At 42.4% G+C, this 25652-nt stretch overlaps 1 protein-coding gene and 1 long non-coding RNA gene across 2 annotated transcripts in view; both read right to left on the bottom strand.

Annotated features, from left to right (window-relative positions):
* Positions 1 to 843: 843 nt before the first annotated feature.
* On the bottom strand, positions 844 to 19291 carry LOC107574225 (protein NLRC3-like). The gene is made up of 5 exons (XM_016260682.1): positions 18311 to 19291; positions 9125 to 9298; positions 6527 to 6700; positions 2546 to 2592; positions 844 to 2464 (listed from the first exon to the last, which is right to left on the bottom strand). Exons 1-5 carry the CDS (start codon positions 19237 to 19239, stop codon positions 1935 to 1937), a joined length of 1854 nt encoding a protein of 617 aa, XP_016116168.1. The 5' UTR covers positions 19240 to 19291; the 3' UTR covers positions 844 to 1934.
* Positions 19292 to 19339: 48 nt separating this feature from the next.
* LOC107574224 (uncharacterized) overlaps positions 19340 to 25652 on the bottom strand; it is an 11305-nt gene continuing 4992 nt past the window's right edge. The window contains exon 3 of the long non-coding RNA XR_001607644.1: positions 19340 to 19445. This is a non-coding gene — a long non-coding RNA (uncharacterized lncRNA). The remainder of the gene's footprint in view (positions 19446 to 25652) is intronic.

Raw genomic sequence — 25652 nt, 5'->3', positions numbered from 1 at the left:
ATTGAAATTTTGGATCCGTGGCCAGGCAACTCCCCGGATCTCAATCCCACAGAGAACCTGTTGTCAGTCCTCACAAGATGAGTGGACAAGCAGAAGCCCACAGATTGTGATCAACTCCGAGAGCTAATAAGGCAAGAATGGATCTCCATCAGTCAGGATTTGGCCCAGAAGCTAATATCCAGCATGCCAGAGCGAACTGCAGAGGTTATGAAGAACAAGGCTCAACACTGTAAATATTGACTCTTATTTACCAATTTTACCAATATTGAATGTTTTGCCAATAAAAGCCTTTAAAACTTATGTTTTTCAGTATACCATAGAAACGTGTGGGAAAATAATCTACATATACTGAAGCAGCAAACTTTACAAAACACAAAATTTATGTCACTGCCAAAACTTTTGGCCATGACTGTACTTTTGCGAATATCATAAAATAACACTGAGATATGAGTAGTTAACCTTTTTAAATTTATCATTTAAAAAAAATCTAAACTTATAAAAATCGAGTGTTTGATAATATCTAAAAATACATTCAAATGCAAAATCTAAAAAAATAAGTAAGTAATTATGACCACAAATGTTCTAGAGCAGGGGTGCCCAAACTCGGTCCTGGAGGGCCGGTGTCCTGCAGAGTTTAGCTCCAACTTGCCTCAACACACCTGCCTTCAAATTTCTAGTATGCCTAGTAAGAGCTTGATTAGCTGGTTCAGGTGTGTTTAATTGGGGTTGGAGCTAAACTCTTCAGGACACCGGCCCTCCAGGACCGAGCTTGGGCACCCCTGTTCTAGAGCTATACATGTATATTTATTAAACAGCCATACGGGCATCTAGTGGTTAAACTATGGCATTACATATGAATATTATTTTTTCCAGCCACCAAATGCCGTTTTGCCTCTACGCACTGGAATTTAAAATGTATTACACTAATTGTAATATAAACAGAGGTGGGACTTTCATCATGTTACACTTAAAGCCTAGTTCATACTACATTACTTTAAATGTCTGCAGATTGCTGTGCTGCTCAGCCTACATGACTTTCTGTCTGTCTTGAAGTCATTGTGGTGTTCACACTACGTGACACTACATAAATGATCCGCAACAGCGGGTCACACACTACGCGTGATGACAACAGCTCTGCCACCCAACGACTCTATCCAGTCCCCAAAACACATTTTATCATAAAACACATGCGAGAAGTGGAATGGGAATGATGCAAAACAACACATGAAATGGGTTGTTTATTTCAAAATGGTCATGGGGAGGAAATTAAACCATGTCACATTACACCATATCACAGACCCACAGAAACCCTGATAAAAGATAGATCAGAAGTTCAATGTTGAATAGAAAATAGTTTTAATAAAATGAGATCTATAATAAGCACCTTTGGTTACAGTTATAGGTTAGTAAAGTGTTCTACTGCACAGCACTGCTAATGTGGGCAGTATGAATGCTGAGCTGTTAATATGGCTGCTAGAATAAATGGCATATGTACTGCTTAAGCATGCAATGCGAAACAAGCCTAATAACACACTTACGTTACAATGGAAATGCATGTCTGTATAATGCCTTAAATTGAACTGTGCAGGTCTCTCTAATAGTTAAGCTGTGAGTTGAATTACATCAGAAGCACCGATGTTACCTCTCTTTGCTAAGACATATAGTATAGCAATTGAGTATCAACGCTATTTTATTAAGGTAAGTTGCAGGACAACGTTGACAACAAGTTTGTATGCTCCTGAATGTTTCTGTGTCTGCAGCACAATCTCTCTCTCTCTCTCTCTGTGTGCACTGAAAGTAGTGCATTAATATGGAACATGATTAAACTGACTGGAACGACATGTGCATCAAAAAGCTTTAAAGCACACCTTCCAGCCAATTAGAGTTGAGTATTCAGACAGACCTAGGTATAAACAAATTCTCACCAGATTATGTTAAATCTGACACAGAGACACTGAGGAATCATTATAAAGTCCAAATCCAGCATAGAGAGGTTCAGTGAATGTGGTGTTGAATGTGTGTAAGTGTGTGAGTGTGTGTGTGTCAGAGACGCTGTAGAAGGACAGAGAGCCGGCCGACACGTCCAGATACACTCCTACTCTATTAGACAAGGCTGAAGGGGAAGGAATATTTGTGCTCTTATTTTTATGCCAGACAGAGTAAATATTATTGCAACAGTAAAGATTCCAGGACTTTTCATTAAGTCCAAACCGACTGTCACTTTCATCCTTCCTGTTGATTCCTTTATATGACACTGCTACATGACTCCAGCCGCTCCATTCAACCTCCCAGTAACAGCGTCCAGTCAGTCTCTCAACACACAGAACCTGCTCAAAGCGCTCAAATCTCTCTGGATGATCAGGATGCGGCTGATGCTCTTTAACACATGTCGTTTTTTTGTTCCCTTCAAAGACAATGAGACGAGTGTGTGCCGTGTTCGGATCCAGTGTGAGATCAAAGGCATCTGAACACAGGAATAGAAGTCAGAATATCTATGGCATCATTAAATATGCATCGGTGTGTTTAAACGTGAGAGAAGACTTACATTTTTTCAGTCCTGGAACAATCCTGAAATGTCCTCCATCATCCAAACTGAACAGAGACAGAAATGTACACAAATAAATCATGTTCAACGGACTGATAACTACCCATCTAGAAATGTTTCATGTTCTGGGAATGTTTTCAGTGGCAAGTTTTATTTTAGTTCCCAGAATGTTCTGCTAAAAGGTAGGATAACATTCTTTAAAAACATTCTAAAAAAGTTTATTGATAACATTGTTAGAACATCATCCTCTAACATTCTAATAAAGCTTCTCATCACACTAGATGTGGACTTACATTGTTCAGAAGTCACATTTTGGTTGAAAGTGAAAACCCAACCTTTGTTTGATGTCAAGCTCCAGAGTAAATAACTCCAAAAACAGCTTCCAGCATTACCAGCTTTACTTATAAAACAGATTGACTTTATTTCTGCCATACATTTACAAAAGGTCTTATTGAGATTAACAGTTTTAGATGATGATGGGCTATTGAAAATAATAGTTTTGTTTGACGTCACCATTATGGGGATCAGTAGTTAGGCAGTTTGACTCAAACTTTTCAATATTAGTTTTTGTTTGGCTGCTGGGACTGTTTGTTCCGGCAAAAACAGTGAGAGAAAAATGTGATCAGATGATGTTGGCTACTTGCTGATGTTATAGATATCATCATGTAGTGATCTGATTAACTGATGTCATCTAGAGTCTAATCTATGCTATTAATTCCGTATGACATAAGATCAATTCAATTCAAATTCAACAGCATACGACCCAGCAGTTTTATCAGATAATCTGTATTTCTGTCTGTACTTTTTAAATCATATTGTTCACAAATCACTTTGAACTACTGAATGTTAAGACGCACACAAACATCAAGAATCAGTGTATGAATCTCAACAATGGTGACATGCTTCATGCTGCAATGCATTCTGGGAGCCATGGATGAGTTTTGTATGATGCACCCAGAATACATTGCAGCATGAAGCATGTCACCATTGTTGAGATTCATACACTGATTCTTGATGTTTGTGTGAGAAACAATTGTTTTTTTTTTTTTTTATCCTTGAAACAATCTGGTTAAAATTCTGCTGGGTTTCAGTCTGTAGAACCATTGAGTTGCTATAATAAATAATGTGCAACTAAAACATAGTTATTTAACACTGTGTGAAATCAGATAATCAGACCACTATGTGATCATATCTTAATCATCAGCATGCAATTGGCATCATCTAATCACATGGTTTCTTGCGGTTTTTGCCATAACAAATATAATTACAGCAGATAGAGAAAAACATTGAGAAGTCAAGTTTCAAATTGCCCAACTAAAGCACTTATCACCATAACGGTGACATAAAACCAAACTATTACTTTCAAACAGACATCAACATCTAAACCTCTGTTAATCTCAATAAGACCTTTTGTAAATGTCTGACAGAAATAAAGTCAATCTGGTTTATAATAAGTGAAGCTGGTAATGCTGTTTTGGAGTTATTTAATAAAGTTGGAGCATCATAAAACAAAGGTTGGGTTTTTACTTTCAACCAAAATTTGACATCTGAGCAACATCTGAGTCCACATCCAATGTCGAATGAAAAGTTTCCCGCTTAAATCATAATTAGAATGTTAGAGGATAATGCTCTAATAATGTTATCAATAAACATTTTTAGGATGTTTTTAGAGAATGTTATCCTAACTTTTAGGAGAATATTCTGGGAACTAAAATAAAACTTGCCGCAGAAAACATTACCAGAACACAGCATAATGTTCTTGGAACATTTTTGGAACAATAACAACTAGCTGGGTAATGTCTATTGAAACAGTTTCACTGTTGTGTAAAACATACAGCAGTACCGTGTTTTGAGGAAAAAAGATTAAAATCTGCATTCGAACCTGATAAAGGTGTTAAAAGCGTACTGCGATTAGTGATATCATTTAGGGCACTAGGCTCTGTATCAGATCCTACATGCTTTATAGTATAAAATAACACCCCATATCAAAGGAAAATATAAAATTAGGTTGTATTTATTAGGTTTTAATGATTACTAATTTGTTGTAATTATAAATGTTATTTTTTTAAAGGTCTTACAATATTGGTCTTGGGTGTACCCAGAAAGTGTCTGTAAAGTTTCATCTCAAAATACCCCACAGCTCATTTATTATAACAGCTGGAAAATGTCAATTTTGGGGCATGTCTAACAAAGAGCTGTTTTGGTGTGTATCACTTCAAATGCAAATGAGCTGCATATTCCCGCCCCATCTCCAGAAGAGGGCGCAGTGTACACACCCCTGCTTTGCATACCTTCAAAGAGCTGGTAGACGCGACCTGACTGAGACCGAGAGAACCGGTGTTCAGTTGTACATATGGGAAACCAAATGCACTGCAAGTGGGATGAAACAGTGCCGTGTTACAGAGCTCACGCCTCAAATAACATTTGAGCTTCTTCTCAAATAACATTTTATGTCCTTGTCTTTATTTTATGTGGTGAAAAGCTGTGTAATTAGTGATACAACTGTACAATATGCCTTAAATGTCAATGATTTGTAAAGATGTAATGTAAAGGATTTTTAACACCACCCTGTTCTGGCACTAGCCATCAAAAAATCCTATATTGGTTGACCACTAATTGTAATGTTAATTTCCCCATCCACTTCAATTGTAAGTGCTTCACCGTAACCCAGATTTAAAAAAAATAAAATAAAAATGTTTAAATAAAAATATTCGGTATTCAATAATTACAGTCAGAAAGTCAGCTAAAAACAGCAGGAGCACAAAAACAGATTTTAAAAGAAGTTTCTAAACAAAGATCACATGCAGAAAGTAGGGGTGACCCAGAATAGTCGACGATTCGATGCTTCGATAGGTGGAGCCTGATTCGACTACCAATCTCACAGTCGAATATTCACAGGGATGTTATGAACATGCCATTTTGGCTATATGGGGGTGCTCAAATATCTGATTTCACATGGAACTACTGGTTTTCTCCAAAATAAGTTAATATACAGCCTATTAAAATAATGCTGTAAATAAGAATCTGAAAAGTAAGAAGCTTTAAATAAATATTTTAACATGTGTGAATAAATCCAACCACCTCTATAGATTTAAGTTTCACTTTCCATAATCCGTGACCGACAGAGGAGCATCTTGGCAGCATAATCTTTAACAAAACTCAAATTGACGCAGGCAGAGTGAAAGAGTGAATGTTTTCGATCAGGTAGGGTACAAGTGATTTCAAAACCTTTCAGCCGGTTTATATACTGTATATCGTGTATATATTATTTATCTCATATAAGATGCATTTGGTTGCAGTAAAGCGCTTTATTGTAGTACTATGGTGATTATCTCTTCAGCGCGCAGTGCGAGCAGGACAAACAACAATGCAGAATATTAATAACTATGACTGGGACTGTCATACACATAACATTATAATGAGAACACTATTATAATAAAACACTGTGAATTTTTAGAGTTTAGTTGCTGTGTTTCTGCACATTGTTGCATGAAGAACTCGTCCACAAAAGGAGTTCATTCACAGCCATGCAGACACGTTCATGTGCATTCGGGGCATTTTGTGCAGATAGCCTTTAAGTCGTAATATTAACGCTATGTTGTATAAATAACAAAGCGTATTCTATATGAGATAAATGATGAGTTAAATCCCATTGATTAAAAACCTGCTATCAAATGCTTCATTCTACAGGTCATCTTCAGTGCACGCAGCTCAAAACAGAAATGCAGAATAACTACTGTCATATACATAACGTTATAATGAGAGCACTATTGTAAAAAATTGTGAATTCTTAGGGTTTCGCTGATGCTTAATGTTAACTATCTTTTAATCAAAACATAAAACATTATTTTTTGCCCCCAAACATATGATTCGACTATCAGTCGACTATCGGCAAGATTCGAAAATTTCGATTCGACTATGAAAATCCTTAGTCGAGGACACCCCAAGCAGAAAGATACACAAGTTAACTAGCCCACATACTTGAGTATCTGCAGGTTATAGTTTGGATCCTGCAGTTTGTGTTTGAGCAGCTGGACTCCTGATTGTCCTGGGTGATTGTAGCTCAGATCCAGCTCTCTCAGGTGTGAGGGGTTTGAACTCAGAGCTGAAGACAAATAACCACAGCCTTCCTCTGACACCATACAGCCAGACAACCTACAGAGAGAATAGGTTTGAAATGTCATTCAGGTTTTCCCTTTTTGGAGCTTGACAGCCACTGTCCATTTATGTAGTTTTATGTATTTAAAGGTGTTATATATTAGAGGTCAACTGATAATGGATTTTACATGTACCAATAGCTAGGTTGTACCACTCTGGCCAATACCGATAAATCAAACAATAATTTTTAAAATGTATAATGAAAAAGGACTGAACCAAACTTTGTAAGTGAAAAAAAAAACCTTAAAAAATTAATGATATATTGATAATTAAAGTTAGTTCATAGTTCATTAACTAATGCTAGCAGAAGCAACTTCGAAATTTTAAAATGTATTAGAAAATGTTGAAATTAACACAATCTAACAAGATGACCATCTTTAAATATCTACACAAAGGCCATTGCATTGAAATTACACACATAATGGATATTGTATGTCTACTCTAACACTTTAATTTCTTCTATTCTAGAACACGATGATTATCTAATCAAAATAACGAAATAGCTTGATGGCAGTGATGTAGAATCGGTGGGCGGGGCTAAACAGGCAGTGATATCGAAGCAGGCGTCGATCTTCTATGGAGGCGGTGTTTATCCACATTATGACATCATAGAGCAGTACATTCCACAAGCTGTCATTTTTAGAATGCTTTTAGAATAACGGGAAAGTTTTGAGTTCTAAAACTTACAGGATGTTTTTATAGTACGATGACCTCATATGTTAAAAGATCAAGAGAATTTTGGTTTCTCAGTTCATGACCCCTTTAAATCACCAAACGGGCAAAGGTTCACTTCAAGAATGATCAAAAAAGTGGCATAGATGAGTTTGAAGTTCGGTGTTTAAAAAACAGAGCAAACAGAAGAAGAAAGTGCAGTCTATATTACAGCTCTCGAAACATACAGACTTTTTTTTGAGCCACAGAAATACAAATATTTTACTGAAAAATGCACAATACACAATCTTCCAGCCCAGGATGAAGTCTTTAAGAACATTAACAATGATTTGGGACAAATATAATGTAATGTAATGTAAAACTGTGTGAATGGCACTCGGTGCAGCAGGATTTCTGTCGGCTGAATGAACATATCAGTTTGCCTTCTCACGACACTAGCTTTAAATATGAAACTTTGCTGGCTAACAAATGCATTAATGTGACCAGCTGGATATGAACTAACGCAAATAGATGGTAACAATCGTGACATTAAACATTTGGGTTGGTCATGCATGTTTTGGTCACAGTGTTTTAACCACTTGAGGTGCTGCTAATGTGCATGTCCTCTCAGCCTTGATAGCACTTTCTCCACTAATGCAGCATCTAGTCAACAAATTAATCACTTAGTAATGATATGAAAACATGCACTACAGTATGCTGTGCATAAACCATTTCTTTGTCGAGGTTTTAAATCCACATCTGAAGTGCCCCACTCTGTGCAGCATGCAGTGTCACAAACAGCATGCGCTGTCAGTGATTTCCGCTTCTAAAGACCGGTCTCATACTGTTTAATTACAACGGACCCTTCTCAGTCGCTGCAGCAATGGACACAACCCGAAAAACTATCAGCATGGACTTTTGCGGATCAACAGCAGTCAACTATCGGTACAGATTAATCAGCAAAACCTATACATCGGTCGACCTCTAATGTATATATGCAAACAATCAGCAAACAACTATTTGCTATGTAAAGACATAGTGAAGTAATGACATTCTTAGCAGAAAGTGAAGTCACAACCCCTTTATATGTGTAGTTATATCTAATCTTTTCTTTCCAGTGTATTGGCAGCTGGGACAGGCGGGTGTGCATGTGAGCCCCTCCTTTTGAAACTTACACTAACCTCAGCTGCTGGATAAAAATCTGACTGTGATTCTGACTGAGATCACAAAAACTATAAAATACTACACTTTCTGAATGAAAACATCTCAGCCATGTTTTTTATATTTTAGCATAGCATGAAGGGAGGGCAGAGGTGTGCCCGAAGCACATGTTTATATTGTCTAAGATGCTTGTGCTCCTGTGCAATATCCAGTGGTTGAAAATAATACATGGCACCTTTTAAAAGCAGCTTGGGAAAAAAATCCTCCTTTTGAATTGCAGAGAAGAGATTAAGTCATACAGGTCTAAAACAACATGAGGGTGAGTAAATTACACACATTTTATTTTTTTATTAATGACATTCACACCAAAGTATTACCAATCTGTACAGCAAAGCTACTCATTTATATTTGTGCTTAGTAAGATACTCCAAAGTGCCTTGCATTGCATTGAAGTCACACATTTGATCAGTTCATGAATTCCCTGGGAGCAGAAAACTTGACTTTGGCTTTGCAAGCGCCATGCTCTGCTGTTTGAGCTATAGATAGGCTCAGCTTCCAGAATATCAGGACTCTACTGGAAAATAGACTTGGAAGATTTTTTTTACATACCTCAGAATCTGCAGCGGACAGTTTTGACTCTTCAGTCCTTCAGAGAGCAGCTTCACTCCTGAATCCTGCAGGTCATTGTTACTCAGATCCAGCTCTCTCAGGGCGCAGTTTGAGGATTGTAGAGCTGATTCCACAATTTCACATGACTGACCAGTGAGATTACAGCTGGACAATCTGAATGAGACCCAAATACAAGTTTCAGTAAATGTACTATATAGCTATGTATATAAATATGTATGTATATGCTATGTATATATGTATATTTTAATTAATTAATAAAATTAAAAGGCAAAACAAATAGAGGTGCCACTAAATACAACATTTCCAAATTATATGGTCAGTGGTGTTCAACTGGTAGATTGCAATCACAATCCTTTTTAGTTTAACCCAGAGGTGGGACTTTCAAGTCACAAGCAAGTCTTCAAGTCAAATCCCAAGTCCTCAAAGAGTTAAAGTTAATGAGATAATTAAGTGACTAATTAAATGATGATTGTGTATTAGTGATGAACACCTGCTGTTAACAATCAGCATCATTGAAGAAAAGAGAAACACAAGAATTACATCTGACTTCAGCCGCAGCCTTGGATGAAATCAACTACATGATGCCACCATAATTGTGGTCAAGGTTTGCTTTAGTAGGGCTCTTAACCCTTTTACTAATTCAAAGTAATTTGCTTCTAAGCGATTGCAATGTTGTTTCACAGCAAACATTTGTGCACTTGTTGAATCAAACCTTGAAGTAGCAGATGAGCTTAGACTTCTGCCTATAACTCATGATGAATGAACGTCATAAAGCGGTCTCTCTTTGGTTTATTGACTGACATTCAGCTATTACTGAACTGTGAAAAAAGTCCCACTAAACTAATGCCACCGTAATGCTTCGATATTGAAAAAAAGAAAACTGTATCAGCTCAGGCTTTTAGATATGAACGCTTATCATATGATCCTCAACAGTGGTGAAAATAATTAGTCATACTGCAGTGCATGATGGGAGTTTTTACTATGGTGTTACCCAGCATGCATTGCAGCATGAAGCATTTTGTTGATTGTCACCATTGTTGAGATTCATATGCTGGTTCTTGATGTCTGTGTGTGTCTAAATAGCACTGGAGATCAAATTTTTATATGCATTAAAAAGATTTAAAATTCATTCATAGTAACTATTAGAGCTGCACTTTGATTTACATGCTGTAGTTTCACAGGGTTGATTATGCAAACCCTAGACATATAACATTTTTTGATTGTAATCAGGTCAGCTTATGATAACTATCTCATCATATAAAAACAGCTAATAGCTGCTCACTGCATAGCACTGATCTCTCTGCGTCACAACACCTCATGCATTGCTATAAAGAAAGATCTAACACAGGAGTCAAGGGTCAAGAGCACGACTAAAGCAAACACTGATCTCCATGATGGTGCCATCATTTTAACCAGTAAAACATCAACATCTGATCCTCTGTAATTCTCAATAACAGAAGGTGTTCATCTCTAATGCACAATCATTATTTAATTAGTCACTTAATTATCTCATTAACTTTAACTCTTTGAGGACTTGGGATATGACTTGAAGACTTGCTTGTGACTTGAAAGTCCCAACTCTGGTTTAACCCTTTTTTTTTCTCGACAAAAAGCATTGGCTGAAAATTACATTCAAGTGTTGATAAAAAACAATATATAAAGCTAGAATAAAATGTTTATTTTTTTGTTTAAAAGCAGAGGCTCTGTTTTTTGTTTGACATATTGACTGCTTACATATGTAAATAATGTCTCTGTAAGTATGTAACCCTCGTTCCCTGAAGGAGGGAACGGAGACGTCACGTCGGTGATGATTGACGAATTGGGATCTCACCAGAGAGACCAGTCCACTTCAAGTGTAAATTAAACGAGCCAATGCACATTGGTATGCGATTATTGCATCCAGATGCCGCTGATCACAGCATGAGTATAAGAGGCAGCAGGTGCACTGCATTCATTCATGCTTTCGCTGAGGAGCCGAGCCGGTGACCCGGCAGCTCAGTGGTGTTACAGCAACTGTGGCGACGGGACGTGACATCTCGCTTCCCTCATTCAGGGAACGATGGTTACATACGTAACCGAGACATTCCCTTTCAGTCGGTGATGACCGACGAATTGGGATCCCTACCAGCATGCCACAGGTGCTGCCCCCTTCAGTGCCCTGTGTAGGCCTCCTGATCCTTCCTATAAGGCAGACGAGAGGACCGGGCTCTACACAGAGAAGGTCGACTACAGTTGTTCCTCGCAACCCAACAGCAGGACTTGGATAACACTGGGAAAGCGTGCCCTTCCATTTGGAAGAGGACTCACTGCGGAGTCACCTCCTCCCAGAGGGGGTTAAGTGACATTTACTCACGTGGAGTAACCCCGAGGGGCCCTACTGCACGTGGAATTCTCTGAGATGGCTCATGGCTGCATCATTTAGAGACAGCAGAACGTGGTCTGCCAGGAGAAACATGGCCTTAAGTGTACCGTGGAAATACACATATGGGATCCCAACCGGGTCACTCATATGGGCACTAGCCTGATGAATGATTCGGCCAATTACAATACAGACGTCACTTCCTGTTTGTTGCTACCACACAATCTGTATTGTTAAAAGCGCTATATAAATAAAGGTGACTTGACTTGACTTGACACCAGATTTCAGGAAATCATTGGCTGAAAGGCCTGGCGCCGCATGCTCCACCACGTCTGGCCCCCAGAGTGCTGGAGGACTCAACAGGGTCTGCCCGGTCAGGGGACTCGCTGGAGAACTAGGCATCCAGGACGCCGCAAGCAGGCTTTGAACAGTGTCTCTAAGTGCCACTACCCATTTGAGGTGAGAACACAGGATGAAACCGGTTCGACACGCAGGCTATAGAACCAAGTGAACGTGTTAGGAGTCGCCCAGCCCGCAGCTCTACAAATGTCTGCTAGCGAGGCACCACGAGCCAGCACCCAGGATGATGCGACTTCCCTGGCCTGTGAGCACGCAGCCTGAGTGGGCAGGGCACACTTTGTGCTTCGTTGGCCAAGGTGATGGCATCCACTATCCAGTGGGCCATCCTCTACTTGGAGACAGCTTTCCCCTTTTGCTGTCCACCGTAACAGACAAAGAGCTGTTATGAGGTCCTAAAGCTCTGAGTTCTATCCACGTACTGTCGCAGTGCACGTACAGGACAGAGCAAAGCCAGGGCTGGGTCTGCCTCCTCTAAGGGCAGCGCTTGCAGGTTCACCACCTGGTCCCTGAAGGTAGTGGTAGGAACCTTGGGCACGTAGCCGGGCTGGGGTCTCAGTGTTGCACTGGAATCAGCCGGCCCAAACTCAAGGCACGATTCGTCGACCGAACATGCCTGCAGGTTCCCCACCTTCTTGATCAAGGCCAATGCAGTCAGGAGTAGGGTCTTCATAGAAAGAAACTTCAACTCGACTGACGAAGGGGGCAGATTGTAGGGCTCTCAGCACCAATGCCAAATCCCAAGAGGGCAGGGAGGGAGGCCTAGGAGGATTTAACCTCCTGGCCCCCCTAAGAAACCTGATGACCAGATCATGCTTCCCCACTGACCTCCACTCTATGGGGTCGTGATGGGCCGTAATAGCAGCAATGTAAACCTTAAGGGTGGAGGGGGACAGCCTACGCTCCAACCCTTGCTGCAAGAAGGAAAGCACCGCTCTGATTGAACATCTCCGGGGGTCCTCCTGGTGGGAGGAACACCATTCGATGAACAGGTTCCACTTAAGTGCATAGGCCTGTCTCGTGGACAGAGCACGCAATGAAGCGATAGTGAGAGCTACCTCCTGGGGTATGTCACTTAGAACCTCCGCATCCCGTCCAAGGACCACACATGGAGTTTCCACAGGTCTGGACGCGGGTGCCAAAGGATGCCCCGTCTCTGAGAAAGCATCCTTCCTCGGAGGAAATGGCCAAGAAGGGGCTGTCGCGAGGAGCATGAGTTCCGGGAACCAGGTCCTGTTGATCCAAAATGGAGCCACTAACAAGACTTGCTCCTCGTCCTCCCTGATCTTGCACAGTGTCTGTGCGAGCAGGCCCACTGGGGGGAACGCATATTTGCGCAGGCCCCGGGGCCAGCTGTGTGCCAGTGTGTCTGTGCCGAGTGTTGTCTCGTTAGGGAGTAGAACCACTGGCAATGGGTGCTTTTTGGAGATGCAAACAGGTCTACCTGAGCAACTCCGAACCGTCTCCAGATCAGCTGAACCGCCTGTGGGTTGAGTCTCCATTCTCCTGGAAGTGCTGCTCAAGACAGCTTGTCGGCTGCCCGATTGAACACTCCCGGTATGTGGATGGCACAAAGGGACCTCAGATGCCCCTGACTCCACAGGAGGAGGTGGCGGGCGAGTTGCGACATACGACGGGAGCGTAAACTGCCTTGCCGGTTGATATACGTAATGGTCGCAGTGTTGTCCATGCGGACCAGAACGTCCTTGCCCCGAAGGCGCCATCTGAGGCGGATCAGGGCAAGGCGTACTGCTAGCAACTCGAGGCAATTGATATGCCAATGCAGTCCCCAACTGTCCAAACCCCTGAGACTGCGTGCCAGTTGTACGTGGCCCCCCTACCGGTGGCCGAGGCATCCGTGAATACCACAGCAAGCCTGGACACCTGTTTCAGGGGCACTCCTGCCCGAAGAAACAAGGGATCTGACCACGGGCTGAAGGTTCTGTGGCAGGCCGGTGTAATCTGAATCCGATGAGTACCGCGTTGCCACGCCCACCTCGGGACTTGGCCATGGAGCCAGTGCTGAAGCGGTCTTATATGGAGCAGACCGAGCGGAACTTCCGCCGCAGCTGCAGCCATATGCCCCAGGAGCCTCTGAAAGAATTTCAGTGGGACCGCCGTCCTGCCTGATAAAGTCTTGAGGCAGTTCAGCACCGACTGAGCACGTTCCTGGGTGAGGTGTGCTGTCTGACTGACCGAATCCAACTCCATGCCGAGAAAAGAGATCCTCTGCGTTGGCACGAGATTGCATTTTTCCCAGTTGACCCGAAGACCAGGTCCCTGTGTGCGCACAACTAATCGCGAGACTGTGCAAGTATGAGCTAGTCATTGAGATAATTGAGAATGCTCACCAAGGTTATTTTCGTAAACGAAAACGAAAACTAAGACTAAAACGATTGATGAAAAAACATTTTCGTAAACTGAAATAAAATAAAAACGTCAAAATAATTGAAAAAATAAAACTAAACTAAACTAACAACAGTTATTGAAAAACAAACGCAAATAAAATAATAATTATCAAAAATAAATAATCGTTTTCGTAATCATTACGTTCTCCCCCCATGGCGGAAAAATATACGAGCTGTGTGGAGGTTTAGGGAAATAAATAGCCTACCTGTAATGGCGCATCACGCACATGGGGTTATCTGACGGAGAGATGCAAAGCAGTTTAAAGCCTGCACGGGTCCTGTTTGGTAAACGTGCATCAGCAGTACTTATCAGAACACCCGACCCATTATCTGACAGCAGCACTAATTTAATTCTGTACCAGACGAGAACTGTTTGACATAAAGACCACGAGTCGCGACCCGAACCGCACTCACATTAAATCTATTAAATCAGGTAAGCAAGACTATTTATTTTATCATGTAACACAAGCAATCAAACCAACATTAGGCATTCTGAAAAACAGACATGCAGCGCAACATGATAATTAACAGAAAAAAGGATGAGAACGCGCATCGATTCTGTAAACAACACAAAACTTTTGCCGAGCATCTTGTGATCACTCTGCCAGGCTTTTGAACAAATGTACATTGGCTAAATCACAACATACACACCCTTATAATTCTTCATAAATGAAAAGAACATTCAAACATAAGCCTTTACTGTTAAATGCGATTGCCGTTATTATTGAATTTCATTAGTCCCAGTTTTGATTGATGCACGGCTGTTCACGGAAAAGTGAGCAAGACACAGTGACAATATCATGATTATGGTTAAATAAGAAAAGACATATAACCAAATCAGGCTACATTTATTTTCATACTAAATATCTCAACACACATCATTGAATATGACATTAAGCGCGACTTGTGTAGATTAATTTAGTAAAAAAAAGGCTTGCCTGCTTTCTTTGGCGTATATTTGTATACTTTCACTATCTAATCAATCTCAGCATGCGTTAATTTTGTGTCGCTATATGTTTGCCTCACGAAGGTTAAATTATGCCTACGTCTTTCTTTGGCCTGCGCTCTGGAAATGATCTGTTAATTCTGCTAAACTTTAATTAAAACTGAAACTAAAACTGAAACTAAACTATATAAAAACTAAATAAAAATGCATTCACAAAATAAAAACTAAACCAAAACTAACAAAAATATGAATGAAACTAATAAAAACTAAACTGAATTTTGTAGCAAATTTGAAAACGATATTAAAATAAAACGAATTTAAAAATTCTAAACTATAATAACCTTGATGCGCACCCCCCGTTCTCTCAAAGAACCGGCTCTATCACGTCCTTCGCCAGCAGGACAGCGATTTCCGCACGCAAGACAGGGGCATCGACAGCCTTGACTGAAGTGAACCGGATGCCCCTGAACTTGGGGGGATGCCGGGCGAACTGAATCGCGTGGAAGGCTACTGCGTGGGAGCGGGGGCAGCCGCAGGGGGGGCGCCCATGGCGACGAGCAGGCTGAGGGGTTGCAGCCGGGACGGAAGCAGCAGATTTCCTCCGGCGCAGGAAGTGTTTAAACGCCTCTGTCTGCTTCTGTGCTGCCGAGAACTGCTGGGCGAAGCTCTCGACAGTGTCACCGAAAAGGCCAGTCTGAGACATGGGAGCATTCAGGAACTGTACCTTATCATGCTCCTTCATGTCAGCCAGACACAGCCAGAGATGGCGCTCCTGAACCACTAACGTGGACATTGCACGACCCACCCAGCCTGATGGACCTGCAGTAATGCCATGGCGTGGAGGGCAGAAGCCGCCTCCCCACAAGCTCTGTAAGCACTGCCAGTTAAGCCTGATGAATACTTACAGGCCCGTGAAGGGAGACACGGGTCACCCCGCAGAGTGGTAGCGGCCATCGGACACAGTTGCATGGCCACCGACCGCTCCACCGAGGGAATGCCCGTGTACCCCAAAGCGGCTCCACCATCAAGAGCGGTGAGAGCGGAGGAGCTACAAGATTTGTTTCGGGCAGTAAAAGGTGCCTTCCACGACCTTGTGAGCTCCTCATGCACCTCCGGGAAGAATGGCACCGGAGGAGGGCGCTGAGAACCAGTGCGACCTCCACTGAGAAACCACTCGTCCAGCCTCGAAGGATCGGGATGTGGTGGAGGATTCCACACGAGCCCGACATTCTCGGCGGCCCGGGAAAGCATAGCCGTCATCTCTGGCTCTGGCTCGGACAACACTGTCACACCCGAAGGGGGCAATGCAGCCGGGTCGCCATCCCCAGAGAGAGATCTTGCAGCAATTGACATCTGGTCTCGAGGGGGTGAACCGAAGGAAACAGCCGGCTCCCTCCACACTGTAGAGGGGCCAGCACGTCCCTTCGGCCGCTCCACCGGCTGCGGAGGGCTTGAGGGTGACGGACTCCCTCTGGGGAAGCTGTCACCGTGATCCTCAAATCACCTCTGACTCCACCGGACGCAGCGCCACCCCGATTGCCAAGACGAACACTGGATCACAGCAGAGGCAGAGGGACCCCGCCATGTTTGACGTAACGGTGTCTTTCATGCAACTCCGAGACGGTCATGTCCCCACAAATAGAACATGCACCATCCACAAACGCTTGCTCAGCGTGCTCAACGCCCAGACACATGAGACAGTGATCGTGACCATCCCGAGGCGCCAGATTGCGACCGCACCCAGAAACGCACGGGTGATAAGATATCTTTAAAAAGATGCCTTCACCCGTGTTGCTCTTCTAGAGAAATGCTCTTTGTGCTGAAGCACGCAAGGGAGCTGGCCACCGCACACTCCTGGTGTGGCTGTCTGCACGAAGATGATTGTGTTCTCGCCGTGCGACCGTAACCACCGCTGCCGTGCCGTAACGCCCACACTCGCTGGCTCTCTGCTTTGCAACAACGAAGTAGAGAGCAGTAGTGATGCACTACCGCTCGGCTCCTAAGCGAAAGGAATGAATACGGTGCACCTGCTGCCTCTTATACTTACGCTATGATCAGTGGCAGCTGGATGCAATAATCGCATGCCAATGTGCATTGGCTCATTTAGTTTACACTCGAAGTGGATTGGTCTCTCTGGCAAGATCCCAATTTGTCGGTCATCACCGACGTGACGTCGAGAGTGACCGACTGAAAGGGAACATAATATTCTGGGGGCCATGAAAGATTGGTGAATATGATAAAAAATGGTGGTATTGGCTAAAAACTTTCTAAGAAAACACTAGCGGGAAATGAGTTGAGACTTTTTTGTTGACTGTGTAAAATGGATGGATTGCATGGGAAAAAGTTTGCTCACCTCTCGTCAACCTAGTGAACAATTATATAAAAGATGCCTTCACCCGTGTTGCTCTTCTAGAGAAATGCTCTTTGTGCTGAAGCACGCAAGGGAGCTGGCCACCGCACACTCCTGGTGTGGCTGTCTGCACGAAGATGATTGTGTTCTCGCCGTGCGACCGTAACCACCGCTGCCGTGCCGTAACGCCCACACTCGCTGGCTCTCTGCTTTGCAACAACGAAGTAGAGAGCAGTAGTGATGCACTACCGCTCGGCTCCTAAGCGAAAGGAATGAATACGGTGCACCTGCTGCCTCTTATACTTACGCTATGATCAGTGGCAGCTGGATGCAATAATCGCATGCCAATGTGCATTGGCTCATTTAGTTTACACTCGAAGTGGATTGGTCTCTCTGGCAAGATCCCAATTTGTCGGTCATCACCGACGTGACGTCGAGAGTGACCGACTGAAAGGGAACATAATATTCTGGGGGCCATGAAAGATTGGTGAATATGATAAAAAATGGTGGTATTGGCTAAAAACTTTCTAAGAAAACACTAGCGGGAAATGAGTTGAGACTTTTTTGTTGACTGTGTAAAATGGATGGATTGCATGGGAAAAAGTTTGCTCACCTCTCGTCAACCTAGTGAACAATTATATTGAATTTCTAAATACCTTTAAAAGAGACTTGCATCTGATTGCAAAAACCTAAAGTTATGTAAAAACCTGAAGTCTCTTCAATAAGTATACAAGAAAACACTCACAGAGCTTTTCTGCAGTTGATCACAGCTGGTATCAGTCTTCTTCTCCCCTCATCTGATGTGTTGTATTTCTTGAGGTCCAGCTCATCCAGCGGCTTCTCTGACATCTGAAGCATGTAGGCAATTGTTGAGCAGTGAGCAGGAGAGAGTTTCTTCTCTGAGTGTTTGTCTGATTTTACAAACTCCTGAATCTCTCTGGACAGAGTCTGATCTTTCACTTCCAGCAGACAGAGAAACAGATTGATGGATCTTTCAGTGGAGAGTCCATGTCCATCTCTGATCTTCTCTTTAATGTACTGTGTGGTTTCTCTGATGCTCTCTGAGCTGTTCTCTGTGTGTGTCAGTAGATCCTGTAAGAGTCTCTGATTGGACTCCAGTGAGATGCCCAGCAGGAACCGCAGGAACAGATCCAGCTCTCCATTTTTACTTTGTAGAGCTGTGTCTATTGTTGCTTCAAACATATTATGCAGTGCAAAAAACTTTAGTGCTTTCATTGTTTTACAAAGATGGTAGTGAACAGCATAGAGAGCAGCAAGAAACTCCTGAAAGCTCAGATGGATGAAGCTGTAGACTTTCCTCTGATTAATCACAGAATCCTCCTTAAAGATCTCAGTACAAAACCCAGAATACACTGAGGCGTCAGTCACATCTATGCCGCTCTCAATCAGGTCCTCCTCATAGAACATCACATTACCCTTCATCAGCTGTTTGAAAGCCACTTCAGCAAGTTTCACAATCACTTCTCTGTTGGACTGCAGGAGTTTCTCTGGATCTCTCTCTTCATACTTCTGCTTCCTCATGTTGATCTGAATCAGCAGGAAGTGGATGTACATTTCAGTCAGAGTTTGAGGGATTTCTGCACTCAGATCTTCTTCCAGGAGCTTCTGAAGCACAGTGGATGAGATCCAGCAGAAGACGGGGATGTGGCACATGATGTGGAGGCTTCTTGCTCTTCTGATGTGTGAGATGATTCTGCTGGCTTGATGCTGCTCACTGATTCTCTTCCTGAAATATTCCTCCTTCTACTTCATCATTCACTGGTTGATCATGTTTATTCAGAGACGCTGTAACGCTCGTGTTGTTCAGACAGAAGACAGAGGCGGCTCCTCCAGAGATGCTTCGCTCTCCATCTGCTCTGCTGAAATATCACAAGAACAACAGATTAAACATATCTAAAAATAAAGGATGTGTAAATTAAAATTAAAATCTAAATCAATAGAGATTTCAGTCTTGTCTGTTAAGGAGCACAAGTGTGAGTAAAACAAGCTCCTGCAGGTCCTTACAGAGTCTTAAACATTTAAACTGCAGAACAAACATCATCATTATTATGTGTTAAATTTGGAGACTGAAAAGCCGGAATCACGATTCAGTCTAAAGCAGTGTTTCTCAACTGGTGGGTCAGGACCTAAAAGTGGGTCGCGGAGTGTATGGCCAAAGAAATGACATCAACAAGAAAAAACGTAATTCTAAATGTTTTTCTGATGCAAGATTTTTATTTTAAAAAACGTGCATGAAAGCTATTGACACTTATGTCAGATGCAGTTTAAGTAAAGAGTGCCTAAGAAAATGCACTGTCCCGATTCAGTATCCGTGGTCAGATGAGATGTTGACAGGTCTAATGTCAGTGTCATTATTCTATCGTTATTTTCGTAACTTGTTATAAAATAAAAAGTCTCTCACCTCAGAAAGCAAATTATCCTGTCCTGCCAGATGTTATACCATGCTCGTAGCGCACACTCTTCTATTGCACGCGCGAACGTTGTGCCGCGCTGTATATCACTTCGCTAAAGTGCAGAAACTACGAGCATGAAATAAAAGTACAGTACCGATAAATCACATAACTGGTACTGCGTGTGTTAATTTCTAACTACAGTGTTAATTTCATTGACGAATAATTTTCGTCATAATTTTCTTCAACGACATTTTTTCGACGACAACGAGACGATAATGAACTAAAACTCTTTTTGAATGACAAAAACTATGTACGATTGAGGGACAATTTGGAAAGAGATTCATTCAGAACGAATCTGCTGCGTGGTTCGGAGGTTAGATGCGTACATGAACCGGCGGAACATAAGCCAACATACACTTGCTGCACGTCTCACAAAACGTAAAAAAATTTCAATATGTGGGAGTAAGAGAAGAGCAGACATATGGATAAATCTGACAATGCAAGAGAGAGCTCAATTCGGTCCGGTTTTCTGAGCGCAGACACAGAAGCACACACACAGAAAGCGCCTCTCACAGCATGTGTGTACTCTTTCACGTCGCTTGAACGGAGAATTACACACGTGTATCAGTACATTGCATCCATTGCAGCTGTGCATTCGGTTTTAAAGGGATAGCAGCCTAGTTTAGTTGCTATAATCCGAATCATTGATGTTAATCAAGCAACAAAAGAAAGACAGAAAATCACGCACTGTTCTTGACTGAACAAGTTTAGTAGCCCTAAAGATTAATCTAAATTTATTTATAGAAATAAATATGTCTGCTTGAAAGAATGAAGAATATGGTAAACAAGTTGCTATAAAGAATGCATAATTAGCCTATATAACAATTGGTATTTCATTAATAAGAAGACCATGTTCTTGTTCTTTATGAGAAGTGGTTTTATTTAATTTTAACATAAAGGCATGTTGTGTGTCACCACAGTTAAATTAGTGTCTATCATGATAAAACCTTAAAATCAAGCCGATATAATGAGTTTGGACATTTTAGAGAAATGCTTAACAAATGGACTGTAACTAAACCCATTCGATTTTAGCCGACTAAATTTACTGTAGATTTAGTCGACTAAAACTAAAAACAATTCAGATGACTAAAATATGACTAAAACTAAATGGCATTTTAGTCAAAGGACTATGACTAAAACTAAATCAAAATTTGCTGTCAAAATTAACACTGATGTGTTAGCTGGGAAGGATTTGCATGAAGGTATGATATTCATTCTATTCAGGAGCAATGATTGCTATTACAACCATGGTAACTGTCACGAATCCGATCCATGAATTTCTATCCACTTGCCACCAGAGGTCGCCCTTCCATGATATTGACTCTCGCACCACACAGACTGTTACACATCACCCTGGACTACATTTCCCATGTTCCATTGCACTGATTACACTCACACCTGAAACCAATTACACGCTCACCTGAATGCTATTACACACACTATATAACACCTACCCTGATCCTGCTCTAGTCACCGAGTATTGTTCTGCATTTTTCACTCCCCAAGTGTTAGCTGCCTTACCGAGCCATTCTGTGTTTTCTGTTTTAGTCTCGTGTATTGTTTTGCGTTTATCCCTGTTTAACGGATAGCTACCTTGCCGAGCCTGTTTAAGTTTTCATAGTTTTCTTAATGATCGCAAAATGGCGGACGCAACAGCACCCCATTATGTCACAGCTGATCTTCATAAGGCAAGTCAAGTCACAGCTGATCTTCATGAACCAAGTTGTCACAGCTGATCTTCCCGAGTCACGTCACGTCACAGCTGATCATCCAGAGTCACGTCACGTCACAGCTGATCATCCAAAGTCACGTCACGTCACAGCTGATCATCCAGAGTCAGAACTCTCCCTGTATCCTGAGGGTACTACTGTAGAACCTCCAGAGGTGGCGGCACCCGCTGCAGAACCTCCAGAGGTGTCAGTAGTACCCACCTGTGAACTTCCTGTTTGTCCTGTCACGGCTATGGAGGCTGTTTGTGAGCTCTTTGCCTGTCCTGTCACAGCTTTGAAGGTCGTCTGTGAACACTCTGCCCATACTGTCCCGGCTACGGAGGCCATTTGTGAACTCTCTGCCTGTCCTGTCACGGCTAAGGAGGCCGTCTGGTCACGGCTATGGAGGCCGTTTGCGAACTCTCTGCTCGTCCTGTCACGGCTATGGAAGCCATTTGTGAGCTCTTTGCCTGTCCTGTCATGGCTATGAAGGCCGTTTGTGAGCTCTTTGCCTGTCCTGTCACGGCTATGAAGGCCGTCTGTGAACTCTCTGCCCGTCCTGTCACGGCTATGGAGACCGTCTGTGAACTCACTTTCTGGTTTGAACCAACCATGGAGGCTGAGTGTGAACTGTCTGTTTGTGTCAATGCTGCTGTTAAATCTGATTTTGATCTATTTGTCTGTCCTGTTTCAACTAATGAATTTAACTTTGAACCGTCTGTCTGTCTCAAATCTGCTCTTGAGTCTAATTATGAACTGTCTGTCTGTTCAGCCACTCTCCAGGAGACCTACACTGAACTTTTAGCACTGTCAGCCATGTCTAAAGAGACCAGAAATAAGCCCACTGTATTTCCTGCATCAGTCCTTGAGACCGTAAATGCACTGTCTATCTCCTATGTTTCAGTTTTCCCTAGGCCTCAGTCCCTGCCATGGGTTCCTGATCACTCTGGTCCGCTGTGGTGGTCTGCCGACGCGCTCTGGTGGGCCAATGCTCCATCTGCTCTGTTGTGGTGGTCTCTGGCTATGCTCTGCCGGTCTTCTGTCCCGTCTGCTCCGCCCTGGTGGGTTCCTGCTCTGTCTGCTCCATCGTGGAGGTCTTCTGCTCTGCCCTGGTGGGCTTCTGTCACGTCTGCTCTGTCGTGGTGGTCTTCTGCTCTGTCTGCTTCGGCCTGGTGGTCTCCTGTCCTGCTCTGGTGGTCTTCTGCTCCGCCGTGGGGATCTTCGGACCCGTCTGCTCAGTTGTGGTGGTTCTCAACTCCACCTGCTCTGCCGGCTCCACCCTGGTTCTCCACTCTGCCTCAGTCCCCGATCTCTCCACTTCCATGTGGACCTGGCCCTCCATCCCTCCCCCTGTTCTGCCTCCGCTCCACCACCCTCCTGAATCATAAAGTGTTTGGAGCATCTGGAAGCCGCTCCTTGGGGGGGGCTATGTCACGAATCCAATCCATGAATTTCTATCCACTTGCAACCAGAGGTCGCCCTTCCATGATATTGACTCTCGCACCACACAGACTGTTATACATCACCCTGGACTACATTTCCCATGTTCCATTGCACTGATTACACTCACGCCTGAAACCAATTACACGCTCACCTGAATGCTATTACACACACTATATAACACCTACCCTGATCCTGCTCTAATCGCCGAGTATTGTTCTGCATTTTTCACTCCCCAAGTGTTAGCTGCCTTACTGAGCCATTCCGTGTTTTCTGTTTTAGTGTTTTGTATTGTTTTGCGTTTATCCCTGTTTAGCGGATAGCTACCTTGCCGAGCCTGTTTAAGTTTTCATAGTTTTCTTAGTCTAGTCTTAGTCTTGCCTTGTCTGTTTTCATTTATCTTCTGCTTTAAAATGGTAAACAATCAGTTATTTGTACTTGTCAGTGCATCAGACAAGACGACAACGAAGAAGTGCTGCTGTAGCGTCAAGTTTTCACAAGTTATTACACATGCACCTGAATAATTATGTATGTAAATATGTATGTTACAATTATAAAAACGTTTTTATAATAAATTGCTGACAGTACAATGCTGGACAATGATTTAATCTGCAGAATTTACACTTCATTTATGAGACTACAGTGTTTCCCATACACTGAGTGCGGGTGTTTTTATATCACTGTATTTCTGAAGGAAACCTACTGTCTTCAGAAAATTGGATGTCATTTTAATTTAATCTTGCATGTAATGCCTGATAAAGCAGTGTTTGTGAGTGGAGCGCTGCTTTGTGTACAGCCGTTACTGGGGAAACATTGATCTCTACCACTCCTACAGCGCCTCCTGCTGGCAGAGAATGAGTTTGCATATATATGCCGCCAAAAATAGAGTGTAAGTCTGTGGGAAACACTGGACTATGGTATAAATACAGGTGCATCTCAATAAATTAGAATGTCGTGAAAAAGTCCATTTATTTCAGTAATTCGACTCAAATTGTGAAACTCGTGTATTAAATAAATGCAATGCACACAGACTGAAGTAGTTTAAGTCTTTGGTTCTTTTAATTGGGATGATTTTGGCTCACATTTAACAAAAACCCACCAATTCACTATCTCAACAAATTAGAATACTTCATAAGACCAATAAAAAAAAATTTGTGAATTGTTGGCCTTCTGGAAAGTATGTTCATTTACTGTACATGTACTCAATACTTGGTAGGGGCTCCTTTTGCTTTAATTACTGCCTCAATTCGGCGTGGCATGGAGGTGATCAGTTTGTGGCACTGCTGAGGTGGTATGGAAGCCCAGGTTTCTTTGACAGTGGCCTTCAGCTCATCTGCATTTTTTGGTCTCTTGTTTCTCATTTTCCTCTTGACAATACCCCATTGATTCTCTATGGGGTTCAGGTCTGGTGAGTTTGCTGGCCAGTTAAGCACACCAACACCATGGTCATTTAACCAACTTTTGGTGCTTTTGGCAGTGTGGGCCGGTGCCAAATCCTGCTGGAAAATGAAATCAGCATATTCAAAAAGCTGGTCAGCATAAGGAAGCATGAAGTGCTCCAAAATTTCTTGGTAAACGGGTGCAGTGACGTTGGTTTTCAAAAAACACAATGGACCAACACCAGCAGATGACATTGCACCCCAAATCATCACAGACTGTGGAAACTTAACACTGGACTTCAAGCAACTTGTGCTATGAGCTTCTCCACCCTTCCTCCAGACTCTAGGACCTTGGTTTCCAAATGAAATACAAAACTTGCTCTCATCTGAAAAGAGGACTTTGGACCACTGGGCAACAGTCCAGTTCTTCTTCTCCTTAGCCCAGGTAACGCCTCTGATGTTGTCTGTGGTTCAGGAGTGGCTTAACAAGACAAATATGACAACTGTAGCCAAATTCCTTGACACGTCTGTGTGTGGTGGCTTCTTGATATTTATTTAATACACGAGTTTCACAATTTGAGTTGAATTACTGAAATAAATGATCTTTTCCATGACATTCTAATTTATTGAGATGCACCTGTAAATTCAACTGTATAACAGTTTCACTGCAGTTCATGTTACAATGTTAGAATTTAAGAACAATACACATAATACATATGCACTTATCTGTACATAGTAAATGCAGTTATTTTTAAGTGGTTGTTGACATCCTATCTAAAACGGGATTTAGCCAAAAAAAAAAACATACAACAACGTTACCGCTCTAATATGTCTTGCAATATCAGTGTGTGCAAAGGTTCTGCGCGATCCTCTTGTTCAATATTCTCTGGGTCTGAATCCAGCTCAAATTGATATGGCAATATTGACGCCATCTTTAACTAAACCGGAGCAGACCGTCTAAGCTGTTCGCCAATCACAACGCACTGGGACAGCGAACCAATCACATCACATTTTGTTTTTCGGAAGGCGGGCCTTCATCAAACCTGGAACTAATCGAGCCGTTTGTGCCAGGATGGGGAGAAAGG

This window comes from Sinocyclocheilus grahami, unplaced genomic scaffold (assembly GCF_001515645.1).
Source record: "Sinocyclocheilus grahami isolate Dianchi unplaced genomic scaffold, SAMN03320097.WGS_v1.1 scaffold2153.1, whole genome shotgun sequence".
NCBI classification, from domain to species: domain Eukaryota; kingdom Metazoa; phylum Chordata; class Actinopteri; order Cypriniformes; family Cyprinidae; genus Sinocyclocheilus; species Sinocyclocheilus grahami.
The sequence above is the reverse complement of the archived record's forward strand: the minus strand, read 5'-3'. Positions and strand labels throughout refer to the sequence as shown.

Excerpts from the sequence above, each read along its gene's own strand:
- LOC107574225 (XM_016260682.1), bottom strand. The coding sequence starts at position 19,239 with ATGTGCCACATCCCCGTCTTCTGCTGGATCTCATCCACTGTGCTTCAG. Across the intron at positions 9,299-18,310 it reads ATCAACTGCAGAAAAGCTCT|ATTGTCCAGCTGTAATCTCA; the intron begins GTGAGTGTTTTC and ends GGTCTCATTCAG. Across the intron at positions 2,465-2,545 it reads TGTTCCAGGACTGAAAAAAT|ATGCCTTTGATCTCACACTG; the intron begins GTAAGTCTTCTC and ends TCCTGTGTTCAG.